The sequence below is a fragment of the Solea senegalensis genome, linkage group LG18, assembly GCF_019176455.1.
Source record: "Solea senegalensis isolate Sse05_10M linkage group LG18, IFAPA_SoseM_1, whole genome shotgun sequence".
Classification (NCBI taxonomy): Eukaryota; Metazoa; Chordata; class Actinopteri; order Pleuronectiformes; family Soleidae; genus Solea; species Solea senegalensis.
Genome location: NC_058041.1, coordinates 14,039,094 through 14,063,514, shown reverse-complemented (window position 1 = coordinate 14,063,514; position 24,421 = coordinate 14,039,094). Strand labels below are relative to the sequence as shown.

At 39.9% G+C, this 24,421-nt stretch overlaps 1 protein-coding gene across 2 annotated transcripts; it reads right to left on the bottom strand.

Moving 5' to 3' along the window:
• nhlrc2 (NHL repeat containing 2) lies at nt 1-24,341 on the bottom strand. 2 transcript variants are annotated; one of them, XM_044013459.1, is made up of 12 exons: nt 24,169-24,341; nt 21,128-21,280; nt 17,183-17,232; nt 15,276-15,681; nt 14,857-14,978; nt 14,632-14,761; nt 11,643-11,736; nt 11,179-11,410; nt 7,087-7,209; nt 6,702-6,911; nt 6,355-6,568; nt 1-2,641 (listed from the first exon to the last, which is right to left on the bottom strand). In XM_044013459.1, the coding sequence occupies exons 1-12, from the start codon at nt 24,329-24,331 to the stop codon at nt 2,379-2,381; spliced, it is 2,160 nt and encodes a 719-aa protein (XP_043869394.1). In that variant the 5' UTR covers nt 24,332-24,341; the 3' UTR covers nt 1-2,378. The 2 variants fall into 2 exon arrangements, with proteins under 2 accessions (XP_043869394.1, XP_043869395.1); XM_044013460.1 differs by having other exon boundaries at nt 11,643-11,724.
• Between the last annotated feature and the right edge of the window lie 80 nt (nt 24,342-24,421).

Genomic DNA, 24,421 nt, shown 5'->3' with positions numbered 1-24,421 from the left:
CACGAGTAATTTATTTATTTAAAAAGAAAGTAGGGAATTAAAAAAATACGTTTCCCTTTAACAGAGATATATTATTGCTTCTGATACAGTCTATTCATATAGCATCTCTACAGTAACACGCCGTCTCCGAGGCACTTGGGCCGAGTGATCCAAACCAAATAAAAACAATCCGACAAGCTCAATTACGTTATGAGACATGACATAGCGATGACAATCAAAACACTCTGCGGCCCCGTTCCTGACAACAGCTCATAACTCTGAAAACCAATAAGGGAAAATGACAATAACGACTTCCACATCATCATCGTATTACATTACAACAGAATACACGAGGCATGGCACGGTCTCATCATTAGAGCATCTTCTTCCCTATTATGTTCCCTTTGTGGAGAAGAGATTAAGTGTATAAACGCATGGAGCGAGACGGAGAGATTTTAATAAGACTTTGTTTTCTTAATACAATATCCCACAGTGTTCTCATTGCTGAAGCAGCAGTCAGCCAGTGTCAGCGGTCCGCCGGAGGTCGCTTCCCTCTTTTATTGCAAACAGGCACTTCATTCAGCACTTGCGTAACAGCAATATTTTACAGTGCATATCAAAAAAAAAAAAAACGGGTTCCACGTGTCTGTAATAATTGTGATTAAAAGAGTGGATCGGTCACACAGAACAAAGCTGAGAGTGTAAACATGAGAGGCGATGAACATGTTTGTACAGAGACAAATGCACAGTCCAGGCTGAACGACTGCTCACTGCTGCTCGCTGATAACCAGACTTATTGATAGCACTATGGTGTTAAAAATTAAAGACATGATATGAAAAGTTTCAGTTACTTTGTCTTTCTTTTGGCTTCCTCGACTTTACCAGAGTTTTATACGTAACCCTCCCATTTAGGAGTACAGTGGAGTGTCCAATTAACATTGAGCAATGGGAATTGGGTACGACAAGTTCCCTTCCCTTTTGGTCATGTGCTGTTCAGTTACTTAGTTTTCTTAAAAACATAAATTAGACATTCTAAAAGGTAATGCTAACACCGTGTCAAGTTAGTAGCTACATATTGAACCACAATTTAACAGTGAGTGAGTGATTTGAAGTCGCTATTAAAAAGTAATAAATATAAATGTTGAGCAAAGTCAAAATCACCACTGCTGATTAAACACATTGAAAGTGGTCAAACACCTGTTTTAAATTGTTTGTTTTTTACCGTTTGGAATGGAGTACCAGGAGTTTCTATTAGCAGCAGAGATGGGAAGCTGCACTGAGTATGTTTCTTAAATATGATATAATTTGCCATGATCTGGCTACATTTGCCAACACCTTCCATTCTTTTCCACCTACATGATCGGTTCATGATTAAATTCAGCACAATGTCAAACATAATCACGTGATGCCTGATGCAGCTTCTTCACCATTCAAGCAGTGTTTCTCCATCCTGGTCCTCGGGGACCCAGTGCCCTGCGTGTTTTTGATGTTTTCCCGCTCCAACACACGTGATTCCTATGAACAGCTCGTCATCAAGCTCTGCAGAAGCCTGATAATGAGCCATTCATTTGTATCAGGTGTGCTGGAGCAGGGCTGATGGAGAAACACTGCATTAAGAGATGGTTATGTGTATTAACACTCTAGTGTTAGACATCTTTAATATTTGAATGATAATATAAAAAGTGAGTCTCTGCATAGATAACTTTTTTATAAAGGTTTCATTTCCCTTCCTTTTCCACTTATTACATCTCCGCCTCGTCTGAGATCAAAGACGAGACGGTGCATTTATGAGAAACTGGACACAACTCGATAATATTAGAATTCAAAAGCCTCTTTTTTGGTGAAGAATGTCTCCAATTACCAAGCTAAATATCTTCATTTTCATGGGAAACTTGTTTCTGGCACAAAACAGGAGGCTTCTGCTAATTCTGTGTCTTGTCTCTGATATTTTTGCGTGTTCATCCATCACCAGCGTCATCGCCAAATTAGATAATCATCACTTCCAACCATACTCATTAAATCTACAGAGACAGTACATTAAGTGATATATAAGGAGGATTTTTCATCAGCACATAACCAATACGATCTATTCTGGAAAGTTTGTTGCATAAATACTATTCTGTAGGCTGTTTTTGTGTTTGCAGTAAACTTGTGTTGCTGTAAAACGCCTGGAGAGTTTCATAGAAAGGACTTCTGAATCTGTTTGAGATGAAATTCAATTAGAAGAAAATGAAGAAGTCAGCATGGTATGGTGTATTTTTGTTCAAATGTGTCTTTCCTCCAGGACTATGGCGAAAACAGGGGACGGAGTAAGTCGAGATCCGAGGTGACAATGATGTGGTATTATCTCACAGAGCGGCTCCTTGGTGGCTGTTTGGACCAAAACAAGTGAGTGGCTTTTAGAAGGTATGAGCCAACGTCACGGTGACCTCTTCCCCTGCAGGACTGCCACTTATTTGAAGAGGCTGCGTGAAGGAGGCCGCTTTCATCATACAGGCCTTTCCTGCTTCCTTACAGTAATAGACCCAGACACTCAGAGTGAGACTCGGATTGCTGTTGGAGTCGTTCCAAACTGATGGAAGTTTGGTCGAGATGCGGACGGGCTTCGACAGATCCAGGACCTCACCTGTGACCACCTCACTGTCCAGCAGCCACTCATTACCTGTGGAAAACAAGAATGAGCATTTGTGACGTTAAAAGGGTTTTATGTAAGTTACACAAATAGTGTTTAAAAAAGGTACTGCATTCGAAATTAGCGGGACTGCGCAGGATTTTGACCCTAAGTTAACAGCTTAGGAGTCACTGTGATTGTTAAAACATGAAGAAATAGATGAAAAAGTGAACAGACTTTCAAAGTTCTGCTTTAAAAATACTGGGCGGGGTTGTCAAAGGAATATAGTTCAATAATTAAATTCAATATCAAGAGGCCAATAAGATTTTGTGAGGCCATTGTGACCTTGCTCTTGGTCACCCAAATCTAAGCAGTTAATTTATAAGATCTCTTTTCCACTTAAATGAGCGGGTATGAGGGTAATAAGATTAAATTTTTTTTTTCCTCCAGTTAGTCACGTTCAACACAAATGTGCCATAACAACCAGCATGCAGCATATAACAGAAGTTGTATGACAAATGTCACAGTAATTACACTCATATTTTTACTCATTACAGTCCCTCTTTCAATCTAAGCAGTAATTCGAGCGATTATAGATCGCTGCTAAAATGTGCGCATCATAACGTCATGCTGGAAAAGATGCAGATGGATGCAGACTCTTCAACAGACCCTGCCAAAATGAGGCCTCAACGCCGTCAATCACTGTTGTCGGCTCAGTGAGCTCAGACGAGCTGTTGAAGCTAGTAAACGATCAGAGGAGTCTCTGCACCGTATGACTCTTAGCTTCATGATTTAATCCTGCTCAGCTTTGGCTGTTTGATGTGTTTTCTTAGTTTAATAGCACATCACTATAAAAGGAACCTGATGCCTTCTTGTGACTTCCTTTCTCTCCCTGCACCACAGCGTTAGGGTGCACAGCCAAAACAGCTTATCACAGAGACAAGGGAAATAGACTCTTTGTTTTTAAATTAGGACATTTTGGGTCTGGTTCTCCTGTCATATTGTGTGTATTAACACAAATGTACACAGCACATGTCTAGGAAAGACCTATCATATATCTATGGTATACCTAACTATAACAGAGTAATATGACCTGGAAGTGAATGCTAATTATATCTATAGACAAATGCCGCTTTCCCACTACATGGTCCCGGCAAAACTCGACTCGAGTGCCGTCACTGGAAGAGGCATGAGCAAGACGTCCGACACAAGAACCAAAGTGAACAAAGTCGAACTGTAGATCAGTTAAAAAGTCCTGAAAAATTGCAGTAATCTCCATAATTTGGCATCTAAATGTCTAAAATCTCCATATTTAACAGAGGAGTCTGGCGTATTTAGAGACAACACTGCTGAAAGCCTACGATCATGAGCGGTGAGCCACATCACAACCCCTGCCACTGTATTTCAGTCCGGTGACCGTGTCAGATGGAGTCTGTGCTCCGGTCATGCAGGAAGTACTGAACAAATCTTTTATATTTTATAATTAACTGATTCTAATGATTTAGTACATTGAAAAACAACTGCTTTACAAGTCACAGGAGTTTCAAATTTGAAAGAATGTTCTGAAGATGTTCCTGTGGTGTAGCATGAGCATTTAAAATCGTCATAAAGTCAACAGTGTGGAGGTATTCCATTTACATTTAGTCATTAAAAAACGTGCAAAATACAAATGCTCTTGGCTGGAGGTGAATCATACAAAATATGACCACTGCTTATTTTGACAACAGTTCATTCACAAAGTAAATGTGTTTGTATAAAAATGTCAGACATCTAAAATGTATTGTGGAGGACTGCAAGGTGCACTCTGTTTACAAGAATGGCTGGAGTCAGAGCAATACACATCTCTGCTAAATGGAATTGGCTAAAATATTACCCCAAACTCACATAACCCCACTGAATCAGATGAAGTGAGGGCAAGGACGTGGATTTGGAGTTATTTTTAGACACAAATACACATCCAAAAAGGACACGACCACTCAAAAGATAAATCAAAGTCAGAGAAAAAAAAGCAAGAACATCCACTGTGAGAAAATATTACACCAGAGTCCGGCAAATCTATGTCAGCAGTGATTAATGAAGCTGATGCCTAACATGAGGTCCCAGGGAAGCCATTTCTGAAAAGCCACTAAAAGACACTTTAGATCGGGCGAGCTCTTCTAACGTGATCCATTAAAATTCCTGCCTGTGCTCTGATCTGATCAGCATTAAGTCCAGACTGCATACAGTCGGACAGCGGAGAAGGATCACATAACATAGCCTGGATGCTAATTATGCGAACCAAGGCATGTCGTCTTATCAAAATGTACTAAAAATAGCTCGCCTGATATCTCTCGCTGCATACTGTATCACTCCGACTGATGGAGACACTTTTGTTCCAAACCTAATGAACCGACCATCAGCCGCCACCGACAAGTCTCAGACCACTTCATGCTTGACCCCAGGGTCAGTCGGACTGCTGTTGATTATGAAACCGAGGACTTCAAATAAAGCCTTTCTAACATATTTGAAATGATCCACCCCAGGTATAACCTCACTGGATGCTTTCACAGAGTGCTGATCTCAGCTGAGAACAATAAATCCCAGGTGTGGGTTGTTCTCGAGTGAGAATGACATGAAGGTTAAGCATCCTTCACTTCCATTATTTTTTGGCAGGATCATGGATCAGAGACCAAAATAAAGCCAAGTAGCAGAGGCTGCGAGAACACAGCGGTAGAGAACAAGTTGAGGTTGCAACTCTGGCTTTAGCTTCCCTAACAGATTACATGGAAACTAGGCTACTAATCATTTTGTTTCATTATTTCAGCATCTTGACTGTAAATATATTCTGGTTTCTTCTAACTTCTGGTGTACAAAGTGTACATTTTCTGAGAGTCTTCTCTGCAATAAATCTTTTTCAGCAGGTATTTTGTCAAGCCTTTGTCAAAAAATGTTGCCTGAACACATTGAAATGTTTCCCAAATCATAAGCGTAACAACCAGGTGTAGGCACAGCAGGAGGTCTGTCTAGCTTTGGTGTTCATTACTGCCTTGGTACAGAATGAGTCGGATGATAGTGACCTGGCAGTGAGGTGGCTAATGGGGATATGTTAAAACACGGTAACATGTTTATTAAGATGGTAAATCTGGCAGTAAGCAGCCAGAATGGAGAAGCCCACTAAAAAAAATGTCCAGTACTAAAACTTCAATGTGTAAGTTTATACAGAAACAAATGTCTGTGACATTCTAACCATTGCCAGTGAGTTCAGACAATGCTGATTAAGCTTATCAGCGACACACGTCTCTCTGTACTTCTTAATATGGTAGTGTTTAGATCACCGAGACACATTTCCATGCGGCACACAGGAAGTGATTTGTTTAGTCAATGCTGTTGAGGCAACAGCAGCATTGCAGGTAAAGTTTCAGAAGTGAATTCTATTACTCAAAAAACCCGGTCATTCATGGGACAAATAATGCTTCTTAACTCCGCCCATCACTGCAATGCTGCTGTATACACACAAACACTCCCTCCGTCGCACAGGTTGCACAATACTGCTGGACAGAGCCTGTTTTCAGAAGGATCCGACATACAAATAATGTCAGAAATTATTCAGAAAAATCAAAGAGATGCAGAATTATGAAAAAAAGGAGCTGGCGCGTTAAATCTACTGATATAACAGTAGCAATGTGAATGCTTAAGATGCCTTTCATGGGGGTAGGTCATAAAGCCAAATGTGACTCTGTGATGAAGCTGATGACATTTGTAACAGTGAGTGAACTTTGTCTCACCCTCTGCAGAGAGAGCCCAGTAGCTGGGGGCCTCGTCAGTGAGTTTGCTTCCGTTTGGAAGGGACAAGGTGAGGAACAGGTTGAGAGTCTGGCCCACAGACACTGCCACTGGTGGCATGGCTTTCCTGGCAGCTGATTTGGGCAGTATGGGGGCTTTGGCACGAGCTGGAGGTTTTGCTGGTGCAGTGTCTGTGCAGTCTATGGATATAGGAAACTGGACAGGAGAGAAACGAGGGTGTAAGATTGAATGTGTTTAATTTAAAATGTCCTTCCATTTTAACCTAAACACATCCAAAGTAAAGTAAAATAAAATAAAACATTCACAAATGAAATTTCAAATGACTGACCAGTGAGACAGTCTTGGAGACAAGGTCCAGCATCTTGATTTGGTGGTTGTTGGTATCTGCCACGTACAGCAGCGCCCCGTCACCGCTGACACAGATTCCTCCAGGTTCATTAAAGCAGGTTTTGTCAAATTCAGGTCCCAGACTATCTCCAGCCTCTCCCTTCCCTGCCAATGTGCAACACTGCTTTGTCTTTGGATTCACCACCTTGATCTAAACCACACAGATATAAAGAAATGTCAAAAAGAAAAGGGACGATATGTGATCAAAATGAGTCATGCTTTGTGTCGCCACTCAGCAACTTGAAGGAGGGCTTAACAGAAGCAGAAGCATCAAATACGAGCGTGATGCTGCTTTGAACTGCAGCCTTGTGACACACAGCAATTACCTTGTGATTGTAGGAGTCGGCCACATAGAGCAGGCTTTGTTCAGGAGCCCAGGCAACGCCGAGGGGATGCTGCAGCTTCGCGTCCACTCCTTTCCCGTCTACATCCCCGAAAGCAAAGAGGTTCTGGTTCAAAGGAGACAAAGAGATCAAATGAAGATGCACACGGAAACTTGTGACATTGGTGCTTAAAATTAATGGAAGAGCTCAAAGACAACAGTACACATTTACAAACAGCTTCAAACCAAATTTAAAGCATCTATTTTTCAGAAGAAGAGGAAGAAAAAAACCAACAATGAGCTCAAACCTTGTAGAAAACGATGAATACAAAAATTGGCGTCATCATGTCATCAGGTTTCTGAATAATTCATACAATAACACCGTGACAATAGAGATGACGATATCTTAAATCACCATGTCCACTCGTACAAAGTAGTTGGGTGAATCACTCGAGAGGTCGAACTTGAAGAAAAGCACAACACTTTGTCATTAGAAATTACAGGAGGGGACGTTTTCTAATTATGTGGAACAGTTGTTTCTTCTTCTTTTCTTTTTTGTTACAGATCGTTAAAGGCCAATGTGATCCCAAAGACAAATGAGCATTGGAGCCAAACAAGCACCAGTTTGTGAGAAATTGGAAAGAAGAGAAATAAACAGTTTTTCACTCAATAAACAAAACAGAGATAACAATCTTTTAAGAAAACAATCTCCTCGGCTACGGCTTTCACTCGATAGCAACCAAAAAAAGAAAGAAAAAACGGTTACTGCATCAGCAGGTTTTGTTCAAAATGTCAGGAGGATTACAGGTGTTCAGATAGTCACCATCACTGCAGTGACTGTGTGCCCATTTTAGGGCAGCAACTAACCATTAACCATTAATCATAATTGATTCATCTCTAGATTATTGCCTCAATTAATTGATTAGATAAAAATAAAGTGAATAATTTATCTATTTAAAAAAATTATTTGTGTTTCCCAAACCTTGAAATGATGATTTTCTCAAATGTCTTGCTTTATCCACAAACCAAAATAATTCTGTTTTAATGATTTCTTGGTTGAATGGAGCAAAGAAACCGGACAATATTCACCATTTAAAAAGCTGAAGAATCAGTGAACTTGTATTGATTATTAAAAAAAGCCCCTCAATTATCAAAACAGTATAATAGTATAAGCCCTAGCCAATTTTTAACTGAGTGTGATGCAGCAGTAATTTGTGTGTTTACAGTGCAAAGGGAGCGCTCAGTCCAAGACTGAAGAATGGGGAAAATTGATTTAATAGAAGTGTGGAAACAGTTATAATGCAAAATAAAATATAAAGCAAAATATAATAAAATGGACACTCTCCTGCAGTAATAGTGAATATCTGAACACCTGGAATCCTCCTGACATTTTGAACAAAACCTGCTGATGAACTTCTTTCATCAATGAACACCATTTTCCTATTTTCTACTGTATAAATCACCTTTAAGTCAACGTATCTTTCCACTCTCTCATTGGAGATTGTATTAAACAACAATAAGCAGGAGTTTGGGTTCCATTTACAGCCTCACATGTAAATCTGTAGCATCATGTAAAATTGGACTAATCATGAGGTCAGTTCAGAGAGAGGGAGAGCATAAAAGTTGCCTCAGTGGCGTCAGCACTACTCCAGCATCAGCAAAAATATTCTACACTGCAAAGAAACCTACAAAGGAAACAAAGGAACAAATGAAAGGTGTTGATCAACTAATCACACGTCAATATAAGAGATTGAGAGGTTGCCTCGAGTGATTTTCTGTTGTGTATGAAACAATTGTCTGTGCTCATCTGTATTTCAACAATCTGTGGATCACTCAACAATTAATTCATTTCCCAATAATCGTGCCTACTGCAGCTTTAATTACAATGTTTTTTTCAGGGAAAAAAGTCTGAAATTGAAGTTGTAATAATACAAGAAAACAAAAATTGTCAAGATTTTAGTGCAAAAAAACCTGCACTCCTGTGCAAGTTTTGTGCAAACCTGTGACCGTGTTTATATCAGCGTTGCTCAAACGCAATCACAGCTGTGTGACAATGTTTTCCAGATGTTTTTATTCATATCTAACACAATTTATTATAAATATGTGACAATATCATAAAAATCTGCCTTTGTGATTTGAACACCTTGCTATGCAAAGATACTGCCGTTTCTTTCAATTGAAAAACAAAGGCATTTTAAAAAAACAATATGGCGAGACTGAAAGAACTAACTAAAGGAGACTGGGAACAGTAATGTATTTATAAATGCACATTTACTTATAACTGATTACAAACAACGTTTCCTCGTTTAAGCTAAAGAGCTGAAATGTTTCCACGCAGTAAACCCTACAGTAAATCAGTGGTTTATGTTGGAACATTGCCACTTCAAATAAACTGTGTTCCAGTAAATTACTAATAATTGCCTATGGCTGACAACAAGCTTTCAAGTTCTTGGGACTCTCCAGGAAATACTGTACACAACGGTGGCAGGAAAACTGCAGCACAGCGCGTGTACAAAGATTGTTTTCTTTAGGCTTTGCCTCAGTGACAAACAATCAAGCTGTTTTTTATGGCTTAAAAAAAAAAATCAATATTTTCCATCTATAGAGGAATGACCCCTTAATGACTTGTGATTGTGAGTGTTTTCTGTAGCAGGAACTGTAGTACACTACTGTGCAACGTTCACATGCTATGTTTGTGGTTGATGGATGGTGGGCGGAGCCAAGTCCCTGATATGTCATCGCTGAAAGTCCTGGACAGGCGGTTATTTAGTTCAGCATTTGGGACTAGCTTTCAATTTACACCACTTTCTTTTCAAGTCACTTTATGTCAATTTATGACAACACTTAAGTGGACAGAACCAACCATATGCTGTATTCGAGTGTGAAAACTAATAGACCTTAAGGTGATAAAACACCATTGTATTGACACATGGTCAGCGGCTACTGTGCTGTGTGCACCCCCCGCACTGAGAACTAGTCTCAACATGAAGGCTCGCTCTCACTGTACCAAAGGCTCACCTAATTAGATCAACACCTGTCCAAGTGTACAATATCTTCGCCTTTTCCTCCTGGAAACTCCTCACTCGCCTGCACTGAGGTCCACAGAGAAAGTCAGAGTGGTAAGCTTACAGGGAAACAGCAGATTCTTAAGTGAAACAAACTTGAGTTTTCAATACGAAAAGTCCGTCTCATGACAAGATAAATAGGCAAATATATACTGAAGATATCTGGGACCCAGTGTTTTCATTTACAGTGTATAATATGTAGAAACGGAAATGGTCTATATCGCAGAGCAAATAACAAACAGTGGACTGCTATTTATTTCTAGACATTGCCTCCAAACATCATGCGTCAATCCAACCACTGCTCCATTGACTCCCAGAGATGCTGAGCTTCCCTGGAAGTGACAATTTTCCTCTAAAAAAAAAAAGCTATTCTGTGCTGTCTCATAGAAATCAATTAAAAGCTGAGCTTCCACTGGTTTTAACGCGCCGTGCTGCTGTGATAATATATGGGAATATCAGACAATCTGTGATAGACGTCTGATTCTGAACGAAATAATCATAAAGCTTACCACATTCTAGCGCACAACAGTACATGTTTGACCATTTATATTATGACATTTTAGAAGAAGCAGCAGCGCTTCCCTTGCTGTCTTGCAGCAGTCGCCTCTGCATGGACTTAAGCAGGTGCAGAGTTTATCAAAAGAGGCTTTGAGTTAAGATTCCTGCTGGTAGCCATGTTTTCAGTGAGAGCATGCCTCACTCACAAGTCTTACTTCAGCAAAAGCACATTCACAATTTCCAATCTGTATTCTGATGCAAAAATGTAGACATTATATATTTATGGGTAAAGTAAAAAAAATTATCTGCCTATAATGCTGTAATTGGAGTTAAACCTGGTGAATTGTTCTTGTTAAACCCCTAATAAAGGGTGGGGGTTTGATTTACTTACAGAACATGTTTTTGGTTTGTTCTGAAGTTAATATCTATGTATATACAGTGTATATAAAATCGTATATTATCTTTTTCTAAAGTCTATAGTTAAGACTTATAAATTCCTTCAGTATCTATTCATCCAGCTGTTATATACCCACCAGAGGGTCTCTCTCTCCCCCGACCAGCACCTTGACTCCTCCATCCTTCAGTGCGATGGTGCGGATGGTGCTGCTCTCACTATCAGCCACGTACAGGCAGCTCCACGGCTCCTCCGGGGCTAAAGCCAGGCCTGACGGCTGAGCAAAGCCAGCCTTGTGAGGATAGGAGTTGTTTCGGTTCTCCTCGTTGCCACTACCTGCCCATCGCAGGCACGTCCCTGCCTTGGATTCACTGTTGGTTTTGTAAAAGAGAAAAGAGAAAGACAATCATGCACAGTGTCTTCAAATAGGTCGTCAAATAATATTGTTTTAATTCATCATATACATTTCAAAACTTCACTATTAGTTGTATTTGTCTTTAAGTAGATTCATCTATTGGGTTTAAAAAGGTCGCCATGATTGTCAAAGGTTGGTCATGCGGCCATGGTTGTGGCCATGGTTGTGGTCATGTACCAGTCTCTCACCTTCCCTTGGGCAGTTTTCCATCTGTTAGAAACAAAGCCCAGATCTGGTGGGTCCCAGCCATGGCTATCCACAGCACATTGTCTTCACCACCACCTATGCATGTAAATAAAATACACACGGAGTAAACACAGTGAGTTTAAATAAGCAGGAAACGTTTGACTTAAATGTAAAAAAGCGAGTTCTTCAGGATGTTAACTTCTACCTCTCTTGAACCTTAAATCTTTTAACTCTGCTCCAAAGAAATATCTGTGTATTAAAAGTGTCACAAGCGTCATAAATGAGTGAGAAACGGAGCTCTGCAGGTTTCAGTGACAGAAGCACCCTGTCTGACAAAACCCATATGCCACTGCTGACGTACTCGGCTGTGACAGTGCGCCCACCATGATGGATAGACAACCCTCAGAGTCTCACGGCAACTCAGTTGTATTTTTAATGCAGGGCAGAACTCAGCCTTTCTCGTCACATCTGGTGGACTGTCAGGCATAGTTGACAAGCGCTGACAGCATCAGTGACACTTTGTGGTACAAAAAGGTGTAGGGTCCTCTGGATCTGGTCAATTATTCATCTACATGGTAGAGGAGTTATGAATATGCAATGAGCGATTGAACGTACTCTCAAAGGACAACGTTAAATTAAGTTAAAAGGTCTAATAGAACATCCTCCCAGTGTGTGATGTTTCAAAGCAGCAGGTTGAGTCGCCCATCAGCGCAACGTGACCTAAAATGAACTATTCTGCTAATTAACTGTGCTGATTGCAAAAACATTATCACATCATACGTCCAAAACTGCTCCTGCTGATCTGTACAGTGTTCCTCACTAAAATAAACAACCCCAATCTTCTGCGTGTTTTTATTTACAGAGTGATGAAGGTCTATGACTCAGAGGAGGGGAAATTCAGTGACCAGAAGCTTGGTGGCTCGATCCCTGGCCTGTCCACATTTCACTGAACATCAGATTGCCTCCACCATGTGTACGTGTGTTTATGTTTGTAAAGTGTGTGTGTGTGTGTGTGTGTGTGTGTGTGTGTGTGTGTGTGTGTATTGTTAAATGTCAAGTCCCGGTCACTCACTGCAGAAGCTTATCTCAGTTAGACATAAACAGCTGAGAAATACCTTTAGAGCAGACCTGGGCATGACACGGCCCACATGAGGTTAATTAAAAATTAGAAAATAAACGTTAATAACAGGGTTAAACAATAATAGAGTAGGGTTCATGCTCCTAACATTTCCAGAGTTTCCCACATTGATCAATGCGAGGCGACATCAACACTGCTGTATCATATCTTTCCGTTTATTCACCTCCCTGCAGCAGCTCTCTCTCTCTCTCAGAAATCAGCTGATTAGTCTGCTCCTTCTCTCTCTATATCAAAGACAACGCTAAGAGCGATGTCAGGGTATTTTTCTTAAGTTCAGTAGTTATCATTATCTCCCTCCCTGTTTATTATCTTACTAACCATCTCTAACCAGCGAAACACCATCCCTCTCGCACGTAAACTTGTTCGGCGTGACTGCAGCATTAGTGTGTGTGTGTGTGCAGGTACGCTCTCAGACATATACACACTACACTACACCACAGTATAGTATAGTATAATAGTATTCATTATACCCATCCATCCTTTTTCTACCACTGGGGTGCTGTGCCAATCTCCACTGACATAAGGCGACAAGGTCCCCCCTTGCCAGTTCAGTATTCATTATATAGATATTTTCAATAGAGTTAGCTAGTTATAATAAAATCTGGTTTTTCCTTAATTTTGTTTATTGTGTGTGTGTGTATGCTGCCCAATTTACACCAAAACAATACAATTTTACTGGGGGGAAGCAACACTAGCAGCGTTTTAGCAACAGGATACATTTGAGTTTGATGCCAAGTGTTTTCATAGGCCGAGGAATCTCACTTTACAATACTTTATAATGTCCCTTTGTCACACATTCTCTTTAATTAATAAATACATTTTCTTCTGATGTGGGTATTGTTTTTGGTCAAGTTGCAATTTCATTTAAAGCTTAAAATATGTTAAGAGCCACAGCTAAAGCATTACATAATACACTTGTTTCTACATGTATAAATGATAAGAGCCCAAGCAGGGGGTGATTAACAGTGGTGCTAAATTAGGCAACAGCAGATGCGGTACTTACTGTACCGCATCTGCTGTTGAGAGGTTTGTACATGAGTCCGTCTCAGGGACCTGCTGGTCTGATTGAATCTGCAGGTGTTTCTGAGTGATGTTTGACAAAATGCAAAGGCTGATGAGAAAAAAAGGGTAAGAGAGATTCCCAAGCTATAGTTTAAAAAAACTTATAAAATAAATCAATACAAACAAAGGGAGTCTAAATAAAAAGAAGTTATAAGGATGGACTGAGCTTTGAATGTGAATCAAAGAATAAATAAAAAAAATAAATAAATGAATAGTCTTAGTGTAGGAGGGATTTGTGAAAGAGGCTTACGGAGTGTCTCCCATTAATTACTTCCCAGCTCCCACTTCTAATAGCTTTATTAGCTCATTCAATTGTATGTCCTCCTGTGTAGATGTGGATCGTGTAAAGCTCAGAAACTATGAACTTTGCCTAAAAAATGTAATATGTTTTAATCAGAGCATATATGTAATGTATTGTATAATATATATCTGAATGACCTATTTGCCCTAAATAAACGTTGTGCCAAAAAACACCTCGGCAGGCTGTGATAACAGCAGAATTCAAAGCTCTGGGCGTGAAACGTTGTCACTTACACCGTCTCCTCAATCTGCCTGAACTATAACCTACAAAACAGGCATGAACACAACAACAATGGTGAGGCAATTTCAAAGGAGGGGCTGATGTCTATCTCTGGTGTTATTGATTGTACAATGGCATGCAGAAAGTATACCATGAGCAGAACAGAAGCACAGAGTTCTGTGTGGCAGACGGTAAAAGCAAGGGCAGGCACGGAGGGGACAGATAATAAACTGTTGCCCTTCAGGTTTCCACACGGCACCACAACACTCACCAGCAGTGCCCAGAGTCACATCCCAAGGAGAGCTGATTGGCTGCTGAGGTCCCATGGCCCCACCCTCTTTGTCCGTGCCTTGGGCTCCCACGCCAGCTAAGGTGCTGACTCTTCCCTCTAACAGGTCAATCTTAAAACCCACAAACAGAGACCAGCTCAGACATGGGGGGGGGACAGTCACCAAGATGAATAATATATTTGTAAAAAACAGCTTTCGGACAATACCTTTCGGATCAGGTGGTTTTCTGTGTCAGCAACATAAACTGCATCTCCTTTAATGGCCACGCCCTGAGGGGAATTAAAGGATGCTTCAGACAGGTCTCCATCTCGTCTCCCACTTTCAGGCCCTGTGACAGAATTTTGTGCACACAGGGTAAAAATCAACCCACAAAAAAAAGAGAACAAGTCCTGAGTGTTTTTTTTGTCCAGACTTAATGCCAGTTACCAGCATGCATTAGTCTCTGCTGTTGCCAACCTCTCCGTTGGTCTTGGGACAACACAAGACAACCATGTGGCTTCTCTGAGGGTTATTGAGGCATGTGAGCAATCCAGAAATCTCAGTATCGCTCCAGTTTTTGTTTTATTTGTACAGATCCACAAAGCATTAACACAGGTGTATTTATGTTCTGTATTGCATTTCTTACCTCCTATGGCATGTAAGAGATTCCCAGTAGAATCCACCACTAAAATCCGGTGATGTCCAGTGTCTGCTATGGCCAGTCTTTTCTTGCTGATGTCTATAGCCACCTTCCCAGGAAAAGACAGGATGCTTCGAGGCAGGGAGTCTCTGTACAGCCTGATCCCCAATGTGTGAGTCTTTAACAGACCCTGCTCCCTGTAGTAACGGAGGGCGCTGTCAGTGAAAAGTGTCAGCCTGTCGCGGTGGCCTTCACCCACCAGGGAGAAGAGCAGGTTGCCACGTGGTCCAACCAGGACCAGCGTGGGCCAGCAGGACACCTCCAGTTCATTCCAGAGCCGGGCCTCGCTGTCATTCACCACTGGATGGCAGATGTCATAGCGGAGAACGGCACTGCGAACGTTGTCCAGCACCTGAGAAAGGTGACAAAACCAAAAAAAAAAAACCCTGAATACACTAAAATAAATGTACATATAATTAACATATTTGAACATGTGATGTAGTCATACTGAATACATTGCTGGATTATTATTAAAATCCAATTCCACACAAGTCCATAGCTGTATGAAAGAAAATCATCATACTGGTGCAAAATTACAAATATAATACTAAAGCTGTTTTGATTTAAGAGTGGTGAAGCAATAATGATATCCCTACAGGGCTAACCAGACGCATTAACTTAATAACAAACTTAAAGAAAGGTGGTCAACAGAAAACCTCTGAATATTTGTATCACTACCTGCAAAACAGGTAAACGATGACAACAACCCCTACTGCCCCACATTATCTGGAAGTTACACCTAAACAACTACATTCAACCTACAAATACACAAACTAAATGTGCATTTTCGCTCATGTAAGTGGCTGTAAGTTACTGGCAGCAATGCCCCTTTTTTGCCAACTTCAAACTACAGAGCACTTTAGAACGCGGGACACGCTGCCCCGACAATCAGCCGAGGGCAAAGAGTAACGACTAATCACGACACTTCTGTAGACTGGCATGTGTGTGAAAAAAGTTGCACTCGTGCACGCACACACATACACACACATCTCCTACAGCCGATCAACATTCAGCATCTAGGTTCTGCACCTGCATGAGAGGAAATCACTTTACTTAACAGCAGGTGGCAGTAAGTCTATATTTAGCACAGAAAAAGGAAAACAGGAAGACATATTCAGCAGCCGTGTGTATATATGTGTATATATATGTATATATATATATATATATATATATATATATATATATATATATATATATACAGGCCTAAAAATAAAATAACAAAAACATAAGCATTTAACAATCAAAAGCTAAAGATTAAAGTTTTCAGTCCTCTTTTAAAACTCTCTGTGGATTAAGGAGCCCTCGAGGTGTCCGGAAAGGCATTCCACAGATGTGAGGCAGCAACGCAAAAGGCTCTGTCCCCCATGGCGCCCTGCCGAACCTGGTCCTGGACATGTGGCGGCAGTTTGAATGGGTGGAGCAGAGGGAACGTGGCGTTCCCGTGTATGCACTGATGAGTGAGGAGAATGACCTTGTATATTACCCCAGTGGAGTGACTTGAGCATAGGTGTTATGTGGTTCGTATTTCACAAGCTCATTAGGATCCTAGCTGCAGAGTTCTGGCCGTATCGCAGCCTTTGGAGGCTATTGCTAGGGGTCCAGCCCTTGGTGTCTTCCTGGGAGTAGTGAGTAGTCGAGGACCTTGCCTCGTCATTCTGCTTCTCATAGGCTGGAGCTAAAATGCCAATCACAGTGATCTCTCTCATGGAAGAGACATAAAAGCCGTCATCCGGACTTCTGTCAAAGCCACTTAAACAAAGTATTGTTGTGTAACAGCTTTCCCAAACCATTTGTGGATTGATTGTTGTTATGAACATAGAGGGGAAAAAAAATAATGAATAAAAGCCACTGACCTTTTCATTGGGGAATTTGGCAGAGTGTACCCCAACAATAACCAATCCATCTGAGCAAGAGAAAAGAGAGACACAAACAAGACAAAGTAAGTGGCTTGAACAGTGCTTTAAAAAAAACAACATTTATTTGCTTTTTTGTACTCCAGCCCTTTACAAAACAGCACAATGTCTCTTACTCGACTGAAAGTGGCTGCTTTTTGAAAGATGTGAATTATTCAAACCTGTTTCCATCTAGAAATCACCATGAATATCGCTATGGAGTCTTTTCACTCAATCGCAACGTCAACAAGTTGCGTAAGAACAATCAATTGCAAGTTAACAAAAACACCACGTGTACACACACACACATCAACAATTTCCCAGTAAAAAGGAAGTAAACAGATATGATCTGTGACTAAATCCCTTGAAGGTCCTGCTGTTGGTTTTCCTTCACGCTTTCAGCGAGGGCTATGGAAATAGTTCAGCCTTCAGGCTGAAATGGTCAAAATTTCTAAGTAATCATGAAACACTTCTGACTAAGCTTATTGTACAAACAATGTGAGCAAGAGCTGTTACATTTAATTTCGACAGGGCCTGCAGTTGTGTCTACGGCATGGCCTAAACTGGAAAATAAAAATATGATTCCCTATTTCAACAGACCATTTAGTTTTTAATTGCTTTGAAATTGTATTTGAATTGTGAAAATCATTTCAGGACCCCACCTCTGTGTATCACAACATCCTTGGGGTTCCTGGCCCGCTTAAGAACTTCTGATAAGCTGCACACTACATGCACATTTACATTTAAAGCAAATGAAAATAACCACTAAAAATATGTTTAATCTATTCACACATATTAGTTGCTTATATTAATTTAGCAGTTTATCACTGTGTGTTGTTGCTGTGATTAATTTGATACAATAACAGCAATGCAAAATCATTTTGTTTTGTTTGGACAAGTCAATATCAATAATTATCATAATAAATGAAAGATAGTTGTAGAAAAATAAACCGAGATAAAACACATACATTATGCGCCGTGTTTGCACAGTGTATACACATTTATATATTGTTGTATTGATATTAAATAAAAATGACAAGCCCTAACAACAGTACACAAACAGTATTTTAAGTCACATGAGGTGATAATACAGCAAACAGAAGCCCTCAGTCCTTCATGAATGGAGCTGCTTACTGGACACTTCCTCAACACTCACACAGCCTGAAGTGGATTTCGTCATTCGCGGCAACTGCCAAGCAGGAGAAAAGCAGCACAGATTGTGATGTCGATGGGTGAACGGTGGGAGTGACCGGACAGGGTGGCTCCCACACCTCACTGACCAGAGCAGCAGAATGTACTCATGGCAGTGCCAAAGATAAGGCCTGTGTGATAATACAGTGTGTGGTGGCACTGCAATGTGTGCGTGCATGCGTGTGTGTGCTGGCTCCACTCACAAGTGAATTGCAGTTTTCTGAGACGGTCCCCTGAGGGACCAGAGTCAGTCGGATACAACTTTGATTTACATGCACTGTCAAAATGAAAGGAACTACACAGCGAGCTGCAGTAGGCCAAAGTTATCTTGTACCCACTGACACTACGACATTATTTTTAGTCACTGTCGAGATAAGGGCGTTCATTCTCTTAGAGCAGATGAGGACAAGTTGATGTACAACATTTTTTTTTTTTTGCCCCAGTGAATCGTCCCATGACACGGCATGACGCAAAATAGCATTTTCTCTTAAAGCATGCCAGACTTCTTCCTCTTATAAGGGCCTTTTTTTTTTTTTTTAACAGCAGACAGTTTGACATACAGTATTTCAGCAGGAAAGGCACAGGTGTTACTGATAACCTCAACAACGGCTCTGTTCAGTTCAGGTTGCCAGGAGAACCATGACAGTGTGACAATGAGCCAGCATGAACCCTGAAACTGAGGAAGCTAAATGGACCTCAACCATCATTCATTTAATTCATGACCCGTCAAAATGTCCGCTTTGAAAAGGTACCGGTGTTTTGTGTTGGCAGGCACGAACCACGGGTACCTTTTCTTTTACCCACTTTATTTTTTACTCCTTTTATCCATCCAACGCACAGAGACCAACAGTAATGTGCAAGCAAGATACTGTTTATTCGGTTAACAAGCAGGAACCAGTCATTTCTTTGGGGTTGCAGAGATGTGTATATGAATTATTTAATCTATTAATTTACTACGAATAAAAGAAAACACAAGACAATGGCATAGGAATGAGAAAGTATGGAGTAGGTTGAAGTAAAATGAATGTCCCCAGCCCTATTTTGCTTCTCTATTTAATAACTAAATGTTTAATCTATAATGTATGTAATGGGCGGCATGGTGGCGCAGTGGTTAGTAGTGGTGGTTAGCACTGTTGCCTCACAGCAAGAAGGTGCTGGGTTCAATTCCTGGTCTGGGACCTTTCTGTGTGGTGTTTGCATGTTCTCCCAATGTCTGCGTAGGTTTCCCTCGGGCTCTCCGGTTTCCTCCCACCATCAAAACATGTTAGAATGTTAGTTACATTCGGTCAGGTTGGTCCCTTGTGGCGGCGTGCTCAGTGGCAGCGGCTCTGATCAACCCTCCATCTGACCTCGACATTTCGTTGTACAATACCAGAATAATGACATATAATAAAGATGCTTTCCCTTCCATTTCTTTCGTATGTACAACCCAAATTAAGTACATAGCAGTTTCTCATATCCAAATCAAATTCAAGATATAACACAATTTCTAAATTGCAAAGGCTGCAATATTTTAAGCAAAATACCTGACCCAGGGTTTAACCTCGCATTGAGTTAGTTAATAATTAAATAGCTCATCCATCATGTTTGAAATTTACACTTGAAGTTTAATAATTTAATTAATTTCTTGGTATTTTACAGTATTTGTATATGTGCACTGTTGCATTACTACCTCCTTTTCTTCAATTATTTTTAATATTGAATAATTTGTAATTGGACTCTGAATATGAATATTGGCTTCTGCTTTGTTTTGATAGCTGCGTTATTCAGGAATAGCCACATGGCAGTATTGTGGTTCAGCACTGTTACGGCGATCCTCCTGCCAGTTCTGTAGTCTCACTCTCTCACTCATCTTCTACCGATTTATCCTCCACATGAAACGCGGAGTACACCCTGGACAGGTCAATCAATGTCTTCTGCGGATTCTGTATTTCAGACTCCTCACTTAGCAGAGTTTAAATCAAATGACTACAGGGATGTAACGTTTTTTTTCCTTTATTGCAGTTTTTACGACCCCAGGGTTGTGTTTTCCCTTTCCTTGCGTGTATGTGTCTGCATGGGAGTGTGTGATGGGTTGCAGGTGTGCATGCTTGATCCTGGGATCCTGACTGGTTCCAGTATAATAGGCCTGATCATCCCTGCTGCAGGGGACTTACCTTGAATCACTCACACCCAGACTGTCAGAAGACATCTCATGTTGTTTTAATAAACCGTTTAAATGGTTTATTTAATGTGTTTTCCCCTAGGCCTGGTCGTAACACAGATCAGCACAATGTTGTTTTATTTATTGGATACAGATATCACTGGGGCACAGTAAAAGCAACATCTTGACATATTTAGCACAGCTCTTATGCTATAGTAAATCTAACAGGGTTTTCTTGATAAGATATCTCCCCTGCTGTATTTATCATGGTTACATGTCCATGGTGTACCAGGCCTCTCACCCAATGTCAGCTGGGATTGTCTCCAACTGCCCCCACAACCCTCAACAGATTAGCAAGACATAGTGAATGAATGATATGGGAAACTAGAGAAACCCTAAATAACCTACAAAATATATACTTAAATAACAAACATGAAATAAATCTGCTAAATGACATGTAGTGTAATGTAATGTAATGTAATGTAAAATAGTGGTTCAATGTTGAACTCTCAGCTACAAATATTCTCTCAACTCCTGCTAATCTCTTAACGGTAAACTCCTGAAATCCATACCTTCCACAGAGTGTTTCTTCTCGAGCTGGTGCAGATCAGGCAGGATGTGCATGCAGTTGATGCAGCAGTAGGTGAAGAAGTCCAGCAGCACAACTTTGCCAGCCAGCTCCTTGATCAAAGACAGAGGTCCATTTGTGTTCAGCCATTCCAAGCCTGAAGCAAATCAGAGTGGAAAATGAGGCTGTCATCTTACTAAATATGTTTAGTCACAGTGTATGCAAATGCTTTACTGTGTCCATTGTAGTACTAAGAGTCTAATGGCTGTGACCACAAAATACCTCAGGCCTGATACAGTGCTCGTGTCATGAAAAAATGTTGGACAATTAGAGGGGGTTTATTAAAATAATTACTATAGACAGACAGGTTATTATGAAGCTATTAAAAGTGTAAATGAGATTGAGTCTGATACGTTGTTGTTGTTTTTTTTACACTGTTGCCTCACATGCACTCCAGACTGGGTCTGTTAACATTCATGACACTTCATTATCATACTTATACCACACTGACATCCACATGAAAATACATTACTGAAGATAACAGTCCTTCCCTCCACATGAACTTATGGCATTCCTGATTTGGATGTACTGCCCACTTTGCTTTACAAATGTTTTCAATGAAAGATAATTCTTAATCATACTGAAACTTGACCAGGATAAAACAAGGTTAAGTAACAGATGGAGTTATCCCTCATGTTTCCATCTTTAGAAAGATGTATGCACACGCAATGGAGAAAGAATCCACTTAATGGAGTTCAATGTCTCAAGAAATCTCTGTTTAAGAGAGATTACAGTTTATCTGCTGGATAAATTATGTGGAAATGCTTTTCTGATGTTCAACAGCAACAAAAAGAAATTATCTCATAACCCTTCTCTTATTCATGTGTCCTAAAACTAAGTTTTATACAGTTTGATGCCTCTGTAAAGAACATAGTATGGTAATTAGGTAATGGTAATTACATTTTACAGCAATGCAAGATGTATTGACATATTTAAAGCAAGCACCATTTTTGAGTCTTGTTGGTAGAGACTTAATTTTACAATCCTCAAACTGAGCTGAAGAAAACACTGGAATTATCTCACCATGTACTGAACTACAGATAAAGACATTTTAATCCATGTAGTTTTGAAAACTCAAGCCCTGTTTCCAAGTCAACTTTATTTCTATAGCACGTTTAAAAACAGCCAGGGTTGAACAAAGTGCTTTGCGATGTAAAATGGTACAAGAACAAATCCTGACAAAAGTAAAATAATGAAGTAGTAAAATCCAGTAACATCTGTCTGAATAGAATGTTCTCATCTTAAAGGAAAGGCCAGAGAGAATAGATGGGTCTTTTAAAGTTGATTTAAAATGTTCAGTCGTGGGGGCAGATTTAACTTGAAAGGGTAAGCCATTCCATAACTTGTGGAAAATACTGGTATTGAGTCGAGTTTTCGGCATGTCTAAGAGCAACAGATTGTTTGACCTTAGAGCTCAAGACGAGGTGTAAATATGGATTGATTATTTTGTCAATTATTCAATTTGTTTTCATTGTCCATAAAATGTCAGAAAACATTGTTCTCAATCCTCTGGTTTTGTCCAAAATCAAATGTATTCAGTTTTAATAATTTCTTTGTTATACGGAGTAGGGCTGCAGCCATTGTTTGATTAATTGATTAGTTATCAATTACTAAATGAATTGTCAACTATTTTGATAATCGATTTTTCGGTTACAGTGTTTTTACAATAATTAAAACAGGTTCTCTGATTTTTCAGCTTCTTAAATGTGAATATTTTCTGGTTTCTTTGCTTTATATAACAAATAACTCATTAAAACAGAATAATTTTAGTTTGTGTAATATGAAAAAATATGGAGCAAATAATGATAATAATAATTGTTTTGATTACTTAAAATACTTAAACCGATTAATTGATTATCAAAATAGTTGGCGATTAATTTCATTGCAGCCCTACTGTGTACCATCTTACACTTCTGAGGATACATGACCTGGACAAAGACAACCATTAAAGACATACAGCCCTGTTATTAGGCCATGTTCATTATGGTGTGATGTGCTGCTGTAGATCCCCCTCTACTGGTGTGGTGAGATACTGCCAACATAGTAAGTTCTACTGGACACCAGAATCCTGCACTCATTCAGTGAATTATTTCACAACAGTACAAGAAGGCCTAATTATTCCAATTATGCAATTGCCATTGTTTCAGGAAAAGGTTTATGACATACTTTTAACCTTAGGATGAGGAAATAGTACCGTTATTACAATAGAACATATTATATATTAACAAATTAAATTCTATCATCAAATTTGAAGTAAGAAAAAATCTAAAATAAAAGTACAGACAATCAATGGTTGGTAAAAAAGTAATGCATCAGTGTGTGACATTCCACAGCTGTATCTAAGTTCCACACAACTATGTGACACATTTGAGGTATTGCTTGTCATTATTGTGCAAACAATAGAAAGGTTATGCATATCTGTTTAGATTTTTTGACTTCATATTGAATTTTGAGATATTTAAATATTACTCAAGAGAAAATGTGTGAGGTTTTAAAGGTTACAGATTTGGTGAAACTGCTATACATCTGTAATATGAAAAGGAGCCACAGCAACACACTTAGCTATCAATGTGGACATTCGCATAGGACACCACTGTTTTAATTGTTGACACTGCAGTACACGCTATTTTAAATAAATAAATAAATAAAAATAAAGTTTTAGTTGTGAAATAAATCAAGAATAAAATGCATAACACCCTCCGTTGGGCTGGAGTACATATTCGATATTGATTCACTTTCAGTGGTAAGTTACAGGGTTGAAGCCAAAATGATACTGTAAGTAATGCAACCGTGCAGTAAAGACGCCCGGTTTGCTTTATAACACGACTTACTGCCCACAGAGGACACAGTTTCTGTATGTATGACAGAAACTCCTGTCCTCAGACTCATGTACACACATGTACTGCTGACTAAACTTTCAACAGCTGGAATGCTGAGTGAGACACAATGCTAACTAAGCTAGCTACAGCTTAAATATGGTCCAACCTGTGGGGAAATCTGGTATCTTCAGGTCTCCTCTCTCGTCTAAGTCTTTTAAGTACTGCAGCACAAGAGTTTCTTCCTCCTGCTTCGTCGTAGCCTCATCTAAAGCCAAGTCCAGCTGACTCTGGATAGGAAATAAGGTGGAGAGGCTGCACAGGGACGCCATGTTGAAAACAACAAACAGGAACCGGTTAGGTAAATGCACAACAACGATTCACACCGATAAATGATATAATTCAAAAGGCAATTGTTTCTC

Bases quoted from the DNA above. Each gene is read 5' to 3' on its own strand.
- nhlrc2 (XM_044013459.1), bottom strand. From the start codon at position 24,331: ATGGCGTCCCTGTGCAGCCTCTCCACCTTATTTCCTATCCAGAGTCAG. The intron at 14,979-15,275 runs GTAAGAAATGCA...ATTCTGTCACAG, and splicing joins TCTCTTACATGCCATAGGAG to GGCCTGAAAGTGGGAGACGA. The intron at 11,411-11,642 runs GTGAGAGACTGG...CAAAACCAACAG, and splicing joins GGAAAACTGCCCAAGGGAAG to TGAATCCAAGGCAGGGACGT.